Raw genomic sequence first — 10,502 nt, 5'->3', positions numbered from 1 at the left:
AGAGCGTCCCCGCTGGCTTGGTCCAATTCCATATGATTATCCTGCATATCTTACAGGAGAGCTACCTGGGGATTACGGTTTCGACATTGCAGGTCTCGGCAAGGATTCTGTGGCTTTCCAAAAGTATTTTAAGTACGTAAATTTTTTCTTGCACTTAGTGTATGCATCTGCGTTTTGTGTCTTGATTTATTCACCCCACAGAACTTCACTGTTCAATTTATATTATCTTCTTATGTGAATGTCGTTTGGCAAGTTTTTACTAGCAGTTTCCTTTGAGATCTAATAGGAAATGTTAAAACTTGTCATGTTTACTACGATGTTTTCTAGAGCATGGTTTGCATATTTGCAGGCCTCCTATTTCCCACTTCTGTAAAGTACTTCTACTATGTGTTTGGTCAAACTTTTCTGATATGACTTGATATTAGCAAAGTTATGCCACATATTGTTAGGACTCCCTTCGTTCTAGACACCTTGGAGCAATTAAGCTAAGAAGAACAACAAGAACTCTGAAAACTAACCAGGAAAATGGCCTGGTTCCTTTTATTGAATCACGATGGAAAAAAACAAGAGCAGGGAAACAAAATAAAGAACTGGTAAAAAAAGATGAAGGAGAATTCGAGGACCCCTCCAAACCTCCACAGACTCAATTCTTAATTCTCAATGCCTTTTCCTCTGTACCCGAGGACTATTTATTCCCATATCCTCTAACTAACTTCTTTCCCAATATCCTACCCTTGCACACAGCCCCATAACCCATAACCGTATCCTAACAAACGCCCCCTACCCTTGCCCTGACTCAGTGTTAATCACATTCCCCTCCTGCCCCTGCACATTCTTACTCCTTCTTCTGGCATACACAAACCTGAGGGCTGGAGGTCTAACACATATATGTTTGAATTGTGAGTTGTTCTTCATTATGCTGCAGCTTTGAAATACTGCATGCCCGTTGGGCTATGCTGGCAGCTCTTGGTGTGGTGATTCCAGAAATATTAGACCTCTTAGGTGCCTTTCACTTTGTGGAACCTGTCTGGTGGCGAGTTGGCTATTCAAAACTCAAGGTTAGCGTTTCTCATATCTATATCTATCTTCTAAGAATATCCTTCAAAGTTGATATGCATCTATTTGTTTACTTTAGTATCCACCAATTTGTTATTTGTATAGTACAATAATGGACTATATTATGATGTGCCAAATGCCAAATAGTTTGCTGAATAAAACAGTCATGCATCTGTTGTGGGATGTTTTTCTTTAATGTATTTATTTTGACTGAGGCTGATATGTAACGGTATGCTCCTATGTCCTGTCAATTCTGATGGATTCCTGAACTTGGTCACTGACTTTTCTTTGTTTCTTTCATTTTCCTTCTTTTGCTTATTTAAATTGTCCAGGGAGATACATTGGACTATCTAGGCATCCCGGGACTCCACTTAGCTGGAAGCCAAGGAGTGATTGTCATTGCGATTTGCCAAGCCCTGTTGATGGTAACTGACTACTTTATGAAGCTCCCATCTACAACTAAGCTGTATGTTCATGCATTGAAATTCTATACTGATACAGGTTTTGGTTTAACAAGTAGATGGTTTTGAAGAATTCATGTTTCACATTCTTCTTTGAATAATTTTGTTGATGTGTTAGCGGTTTGTTTGGGTGAATAGGTTGGGCCAGAATATGCAAGATATTGTGGGATTGAGGCATTGGAACCTCTTGGAATTTATCTACCGGGAGACATAAACTATCCGGGAGGAGCACTGTTTGATCCATTGAACCTCTCAAAGGACCCTGTAGCCTTTGAGGAACTGAAGGTGAAGGAGATAAAAAACGGGCGGCTCGCCATGGTTGCCTGGTTGGGCTTTTACAGCCAAGCAGCGCTCACTGGTAAAGGTCCCATTCAGAACCTTATTGATCATGTTTCAGATCCTCTTCACAACAACCTTCTTTCCATGCTTAATCACTAACTCTGCCTGTCTTTGAGGGCTTTTAGGATTTTGCATTTGTATAGTGTATGTACATATTGAGCACAACTTTGCACCAGTAAATAGTTCCTCCAATTTAATTGATTTGTATACCATCTTCAGAATCCATGAGTTTGTCAACTAAGCTTTTAGGCTTTTGCATATCCGAATATTATCAAGTCTTGGAATCTGGAGGTCAAGCCCCGTCACAACTAGTTCATTCCGGGCTTGTTGTAGAGGCCCATAAAAATCTGGTTGTGGATCTGTAGTTTGGTCTTGAGCTGCCTATCCAAATACCATTATGGCTCATTTGGCAATATGACCTTTATTTATACTTTTAAACAGCAGAAATAAGAAGCTATCAATGGAATAAAATTATATACTAATCAATAAGAATGCTCTAAGGAAGTTTATAAAATATTGTTGAAATTTCGTTACTCTATAGTATTTTAGAATAGTTTCTTTATTTGCTATTTTTTTTTTTCTCCAAAGAAACTGTGTCATATCGCTTTTGTCTGGAAGCTCTTTTTGAAGATTAAAGGTTTTATGAAAGGTCATATGAACACTCGTAGAATCTTCCACAAGAAGCTCTCACCTAAACAAGCCATAGTATGTGTGCTTGCTGCTTGAATTAGCAACATGTTGAATTCGGGAGCTGTAAAAAATAAGTAATAAAAAGATGGATAGAGCTGTCAATGACTCAATAAAATTAAGACTTTTATTAGTAGAAAAAACTCAGAGAGAAATTAGAAACCGTGTAAGGTTGGACTATGGGAGAGATAATATTGTTTATTTTCATCTAATAATTGTTTTTTTTTTTTTTTAAAAAAAAAACCCCTCTTTCCTTTTTTTGTAAGGGTTGCTGAAATTTGGGGTCAACTTTGAACGCGGGGATTAGTAGTTACAAGCTGCAAAATAGCATATTCCATAATCTCATGTAGAATAAGTCTTTTTAATTAATGTATTGATACTAAAAAAAGGACAGCAAATAATGTTCTTAGAAAAATAATATATATAGTTTGGGATCTTGGGGGGAAAATGCACATGTTTGAGACATAAACAGAGTTGTGTGTGAACAGAGGAGTGCCATTGCATGTGGTCTCATGTGGGGAGTTTGGATTGCTGCTACTATATTTTAAAGTCTTGTCATTTTTATGATTGTCTTACAAAATGAAGACAAAATCACTCGTGTTTTTTCTTATGAGATGTAGTCGCTCCAACCAACCACGTTTCTAGACTTAATTGGAGCTTACATTTTGTGGCCATTTCTCTTGTGAACTTGTCTCTCTCCGGCTCAATAGTTTAGGTCAATTTGGGAATTGATTCTAGACTCATGCCGCAAAGCTTTGGGTACAGTTGTGTTTGTAATACAAATCCAAAGTGATCGCTTAGAAGTAAAAACCAACATATTCACAGGGATTAATGCATTTTCAAAGCAAGAAATGCCCTTTTTGTCATCTTTTTTGTGAGGAAAAACTAGAAAGGACCACCAACGGCAAGTGATTAGTTTTTGAGTAAATATCAAACTTTATATGGCATTTGCCCAGGAAATTAATATAATTGATACGAAACCAACAAGTGAAAAGTCAATCCTAACCTCACCCTTAGTGGCGTGCATTTTAAACTCTTGCCACTTTTTTAGCTTTACCATTGACGCTTTATAATGTATTTATTTTTTTGTCGAATTGACGATGAACATTTGAGCCGTGAATCAACGTTTCTGATTCAAAGAACCTATTTGGAGAATTAGTTGACCACAATATTAATACTTGCGCGTGTAGATGTGCTGTCGGTGAGACTCAGAAATGCCTTTGGCATAAATGGCAACCCGTTCTTCCCTTTTTAAATCCTTTTTTTTTTTTTTTTTTTTTAAGTTTCTTTTCATTTATAGTGGCTATTACCCCTTATAAGACAAAAACATGCAAAAATGTTTTTTTTTTTTTTTAAAGAAAAAAGATGTGTAATGTAGCAGTAATCACTAATTCAAACTTCACGTTAGAATAGGGTCTAGAATTCTCTCGTCTTACCATAATTGGCTTCCTGTGTAATGAGACATCACATGATGTGTTGGCGAATGGCCAATTAGAAAATGTACGATGAATAAAATGTACATGGATGGCTTTCTTTTGCAGGGAAACCACCTTGTTTTCCATGTTCCCCTAAAATATAAAGAAAAGGAAAATGTGAACCACCTAAAAAAAAAAAAAGAGGAAAAATGGTCCAAAATGACCTTTTTTTGAGGAATGGTAAAATGGTCCAAAATGACTTGAAAGTGTCAGTAGAGGACGAAGCTCTTTTTATCCAAGTATTGTCATCACCACGCGTCTTCACTGTGACACTGCCATCATTCTCCTCGTGCCATTTTCCTTTTTAATAAAGAGCAAAACATATTTACAACCATATATGTATTTTTCTTCAATCCTTTTTCAGGACATAAAAAGTGAAACGTCACAATTTCATGCATTAAATTGTTTTATGACATGAGAAAAAGTTTGGTTACGGCAAAAAATTGTCATGTCGTTATAATTAAAATGTCAAAAGTACCTTTAATTTTCCCAAAAAAAAAAAAAAAAAAAAAAAAAAACTTTAATTGTATCATATTAAGATACCACTAGTATCCTACCTTGGTATGTAGAGGTATTACTTAACCATATTAAAATTTTTGACAATCGCCGTAGGTCGGTATTCGCAGATATCCTGCCGTGATAATTTATAGCTAACGCTATTTTCTTTTCACGGTGCTGTAAAGAGTTAAAAGAGATTTTCTCACTGTTGTTTTGTAATAAGCCAACGAGATGGATAATATCTCACGAGTTGGATATTTCAACGACATTAAAGCATACTTATATGTCATTTTCAACAAAGAACTATGACATGAATTGCAAAAGACTTTTACTTGATGGCTGATGGCATAATTTTCATCCACAGGCTTAAGGGATGGCACACGTCCTAATTTTCTCATTCTTCATGGTATAACATTAGTATTTATTAATACACGTCTCACAATATTAAATCAGGTGAAAATAACATAGACACACACACACATATAATCCAACAGAATCAAATGAAAATATGAGAATTTGAAGTAACATGAGTATAGATAAACTACTTAATTTTACTTAATTATGTGAAAATCCTTTCCAAGTAAATTGTATGAACAGTAATAGTGTTTTTTTTTTTTTTTTTTAAAAAGAAAGAAAGAATATCAATAGTAACAATAAATAACCTAGCCGACTGAGAATGAATAGGGACCACATTGAAATGTCATGCCTTGGCATATAGCAGGCCTGCCAAATTCCTTATCAACTTTAAGATCACTATCCTATTATTATTTATTCCTTTATCATATTCATATGCTCTTCGGCCTATTCCAAAGACTGAAAAATATCACGTCTATGACCTCGAATTAAACCCTTGCCCGTTTTATTAAAGACCTATATATATGTGTATATTTATTATAACGCTTAGACTCTTTATCAGTGGCATTACTAATGAGTTAAGACGACAGAGACGTATTCGTAAATCTTCATATTAAGTAGTTTATCAAGTAATGTTTAGTTATATCATAACCAGGCATTACTGCATTACATGGATAATTGATGATGCAGATTCTTGATTTCAATCGTGGGTATAGTTGCCGGAAATTCACACCCATATTTTTATTATTTTTTTTTATTGAAGTATTATTACTTCTATTTTGTTTTTGTTTCCACAAGGGGAAAAAAAAGTGTCAAAGCTATACTTATAAATCTATATATATATATATATATATATGTATATATATTAAGTAGATGGTGTTATGCCTATTGTCAATCCTTATCACCAACAAGCTGGCATATTATATATATATATATATATATATACACATATCATACGATGAAAAGAGATTAGGAAATGATTTTCACTCTTGATTTTTCTAATCTAACTGATGACATTACTAATTGAATTAATTAATCTTGTTGTACTCTTTAAGATACATGCATTACATTAATATTGCACTTGTATGGTTTGCATTGCTATTTTACCTGCGCTGCTCGGCTGTATGCTAAACCCGTCTTATTAAGTCGTCCTATTAATTCAGCCAAAAAAAAAAAAATGTCCTATTTAGCTTTTTTTTTTTTTTTTTAAATTATCGGCCTATAAATTATTTTAAAAAAGCTATATGTTTTTTAAATTTATTTATTGTTTTAGTACATGTTTTTTTCCCTTAATAATCGTTTTAGCTGCTTTTTTTTTTCTTTAAACAGTGGATGCGCTTACCCATTCTTTTTTTTTTTTGTTTTGATAAAATTCATCCATAAAGTATTCAATTGATTTTACTCTTTTCACTTTTTCCTCTCTGCAAACAACGTCTTAAAAAGGGACTCTATATGAATTTGGTTTTGGTGTTGAGGAGGGAATTTTTGGTGAAAAATGGAAATGGAAAGGAATTGTGAGATCAATAAGCAATTAAAATTTGTTTAAAAAATAAAATAATATTCACGAGGCAGTTAAGGAGCGGATCCTGCCCTCACGGGTTTTATGCTGCTATTATATTATACGAAATATATTTGGAGATATTGAATAACAAAAAAAAAAAAAAGTGTAGATGTCATTGTCCTGTCGCGAAGTAGCTAAACGCCAACGTTTTCATTTCATTTATTTTGTATTAACTATTTTTCAGGGATTTTCTAAAAAAAAAAAATCTTATTTTCAGGGGATTATTAACTAAATTATTGGCATTACATTACATTAAAAAAAAAAAAAAAAAAGTTTGAATACGACTCTTGGAAAAGGTCTATAGCCTTCACTTTCACGCGGTTCGGCGGCTATTGTTGGGCCCATTCCCATTTGTTGTTTTTTTTTTTCCTTGTTAAATATAATTTGTGGATGATTCTTTTTGTTATGTGGTAATTCTTACCATGAGAATTCTTGTAATTTATTTCAAATTTGCAAGATAGTAATCGAGATATTCGGATATAAAATTATAATTTTTAAAATGATGTAAAAATTTACTCATTTTTTTCTTTTATTTGTGAAAGAAATCTCAAATATAAATCTAATCTTCAATTTAAAAAGAAATTTAGGATCTGGTAGACGAGTTTTGAAAGAAAATAATAATAATGATAATAATGCAAAACAAACTTAGTTGAATTCCTTCTTGTTTTGGGATGTTGTTCACAATTGAGCTATTATTTCTTAAATTGGACTTCCATATTCCAACCTACCAATAATTATAAATAGATATATATTTATTTTGAGAAATTATATGTAGAATTATGATTTACTAAGGTAAATTCCACGTTAATTTCCTTTATTTTTTTTAGAAAATATCCTTTATTATTATTGTTATTTTGATAAAAAAGAAACATAAGTTTCATATTTTTATATATTTGTTAAGTTCCTATAATATAAGTGAATTTTAGGTTATTACTTTATTTGAAGTTTTATTGGGTTAAGAAGGCTTCAAAGCTTGTCCATATATAAATTTGGGAGTTCGTAGTTTGTTTTCAATCCAGGTAGTTTGAAGTAGAATTCAAATTTTGTGATAAGAGAACTTTTTAAATTTAAATTTTTAGTGAGGGAATATATTATTTAAACTAAATGCTATGAGAAGACGTCTTAAATAGATCATTATCCACATGCAAATTTCATCAAATATTGAAGGTCGAAAAAAAGAGATCGTAATTAATAGTCCCCAACCATTTAATCAAGCAATTAGGAGGAGATTGCCCCTTAGTCTAACTCAAGCATTTGGGTGTCAGAATAACGTGACATTTGATTCAGAGGGTGTTTGGTACGAGAATTCGTATTATGATTTAAATTATAGTTCGTAGTTCATTACAGTATCACGTAAATTGAGAATAATTTTGAATCATAATTCTGAATCCGTAAATCATACGTCTACTTATAAATTCAGAACCATGATTCATAATTTTAATTTTTAAAATTTAAATTTTTTATGAGAGAAAAATACCGTAATAAAATCACGAACCATAATGAACACTTGAAACTAATGTTACATAAATTTCTTGACAATCTACTAGGGTCATAGAAAAAGACAAATGAGAATCAATTTTTAAATGAAAAATGAAAAAATTATGATAATTTTTTTTTCATCGTTATGTCGCCATTATTTTGTGGTTATTATTAGTTGTTCGAAATATCAAACTCCAAGCTAAGAAAATACTAAGGGTTCGTTCGGTTCGCTAATTCGAGTTGAGATATGATGTTGTGTGATAGTTTTTTACTGAAATAAAAAAGTTAGATATGACTGTTTTTGAGAGCTTTTTACTGTAGCAAAACTTGAATTCTAAACTCGAATCAGCAAAAAGAACGGGGCCTAAGGGTATGTTCATTTTACAACTCAAGTCATAATTTGAGTTATGATTTGAATTGTATTTGTGAGAGAAAAACACTGTAACGAAAAAGTTAAATTTAAATTCTTGTGAAAGAAAATACTGCAGTAATAAAACTTGAGTTGTGACTTGCGTTGTGAAATGAACAATGCCTAACTCAAATGTGAACAACAGCTTGAAGGAATTCGACTAATTTTGTTTTTTTTTTTCTTTTTATTCTCTCTTCTTTTTTTTTTCAACTCATTTACTCCTTCCTAAATTTATTTTTAAATTGATGAAACATTAGATTTATATCTAAGATATTTTATTCAAATAAAAGAAATAAGAAATTTCTCTAATAGTCTCTACAAAAATATACTATTAGTATTTGATGTAATTTTAATTAAATTTAATGGTGATAAATTATAATTATCAATAAGATAGATTATCAAAAAAACTCTAAAAAAATAAGAAATAAATCATCATATCATATCGTCTCATTTCAAAAATGTGTTACATATCTGTATATCTCGAGTATTATCTTGTAAATTCGAAATAAATTACAGGAATTTTTTTGTGGTTAATCAATATAATTAAAAGGAAATATATTTTGAAAAAAAAAGGTCATCTCTCATAGGCAATGAGAAAACAAACTTTACTGTGTTTTTTTTTTTTTTTTTCAAAATCGAACGGTCATAAATTAACGTTATTTTGTGGAGATTCTACCGCAGAAATTGCCAAATTAAAAAAAAAAAATATGAGGGGGGTCGGAGCTGTAATTTGAATCGAGGAGGAAGTATATAACGAGAAGAAGAGAGAGAGGAGCACAAGAGAGAGAGAGCCTGCGTTCTTTTCTCTCAGATTCACAATCACCTTGGCTTCTTCATTCTTCCTCTCCTTTCTTTCTGTTTTTTTTTTTGTTCTTGCTCATCAACACCAACCACTCTCTCTCTATAGATATATATATATATATAATTATATAATTGGCAATATTTTCCGCCATTAGTGTCCTGATCTCCCCCCTCGATCTGATCTGATTTTTCACCGGTAAGTTCTCTCCTCCGTTTCTCAATTTTGTTTTCCTTCTCTTTTTTTCTGCTTCGTAATTCTGAAAAGAAAAAAAAATTATAATTCTCATGAATTATGGTGTTGATGTATAAAAAACAAGAAAATCGTTACCTGCTAACGAAGAAGCATAATTGTGAAATTGTTAATTGAAATTAGATAGATCGAGTTTAGACTTTGGAGCAATAATGACGACCGACATTGATGTGAGCAACCACAATCACGGCGAGGTTCGTGAATCTGAGGAGGTTGAGGTTGTTGTTGTTGCTAACAATGGCGGTGAACAGCGTTCTGGCTTCGACGTGGTGGGGCCTACTCAGGATCTCCTTCCCAAAAGCAATGGCAATAAGGACGACGTCGATGGCTCTTACGTCTTCGTCACTGGCCACGACGACGGTGATGATCTTGTTGAGTCCGATCTCGCCAATGACAATAATAAGCCGGTTGAAGAATTTCAGGTGGAAGAGAAAAACAATGTCGGTCGTGATACCAAGGTTTCGGGATCGGCGGATGAGTTCAATTCTCCACCGTCACAGGTCGCTGATGATGGCCAGGTTCAGGAAGGAGGAGAAGATATTCAGGAATCCGATATTGCTGTGAAGAATTCTGATGAACAAGGCTTGGCTGAAGATGTTGAAAAAGATCAGGAATCTGATATTGGAGTTGAGAAGGATACTAATTATAATGATGATGATGATGACGACGATAATGTGGTAAATGATAATACGGATCAGGAGGTGGAAATGCCGGAGGAATCATTGAATCAGATTCCTCTGGAAGTTTCAAGAGATGATCCGAATCAGGAAGATCCTTCAACAGTTTCATCATGTCTGGAATCTGAAATTAAGCCAGATACGGTAATCGAGGAGATGACTATTTCTGGCGATAATGGTGATGGTTTTCCTGATGTGCATGAGAAGGATGACGAGGCCTCGCAATGCTTAGATGTCCATGAAAACCAAAATGGGTCTTCGGAGAATGTCGAAAGTGTGCCTTCTTCTGGTGAAATTGGTGATAGTTTGCCTGATGGGCATGGGCAGGATGACGCCACACGAAGTGTAGAAGAAGATGTGCATGAACATCAAGTTGCACAAAATACTGAAATTGGCCAACAAAGTTCTCCCACAGCTCTTGATTGTGAGAAACCGTCGAGCTTCTCCGAAGAGGT

General features: G+C 33.4%; 2 protein-coding genes across 3 annotated transcripts in view; both read left to right on the top strand.

Annotated features, from left to right (window-relative positions):
• The window catches only part of LOC21407512 (chlorophyll a-b binding protein 7, chloroplastic), a 3,412-nt gene extending 1,153 nt beyond the window's left edge, over positions 1-2,259 (top strand). Inside the window, exons 4-7 of one of the 2 annotated variants that reach the window (XM_024164355.1) lie at positions 1-132; positions 926-1,058; positions 1,389-1,481; positions 1,656-2,259. In XM_024164355.1, coding sequence (XP_024020123.1) covers positions 1-132; positions 926-1,058; positions 1,389-1,481; positions 1,656-1,955 — 658 coding nt within the window. In that variant the 3' untranslated portion in view covers positions 1,956-2,259. Of the gene's footprint in view, positions 133-925; positions 1,059-1,388; positions 1,523-1,655 lie in introns of both variants that reach the window. The other variant, XM_024164356.1, reaches the window with a different exon arrangement.
• A 6,820-nt stretch (positions 2,260-9,079) lies between these two features.
• Positions 9,080-10,502, top strand: part of LOC112091243 (acidic repeat-containing protein-like) — a 2,031-nt gene continuing 608 nt past the window's right edge. The window contains exons 1-2 of the mRNA XM_024164333.1: positions 9,080-9,316; positions 9,498-10,500. Coding sequence (XP_024020101.1) covers positions 9,523-10,500 — 978 coding nt within the window. The 5' untranslated portion in view covers positions 9,080-9,316; positions 9,498-9,522. The remainder of the gene's footprint in view (positions 9,317-9,497; positions 10,501-10,502) is intronic.

This window comes from Morus notabilis, unplaced genomic scaffold (assembly GCF_000414095.1).
Source record: "Morus notabilis unplaced genomic scaffold, ASM41409v2 Scaffold314, whole genome shotgun sequence".
NCBI lineage: Eukaryota > Viridiplantae > Streptophyta > Magnoliopsida > Rosales > Moraceae > Morus > Morus notabilis.
Note: the sequence above shows the minus strand (reverse complement) of the source record. Positions and strands in the feature narration are given on the sequence as shown.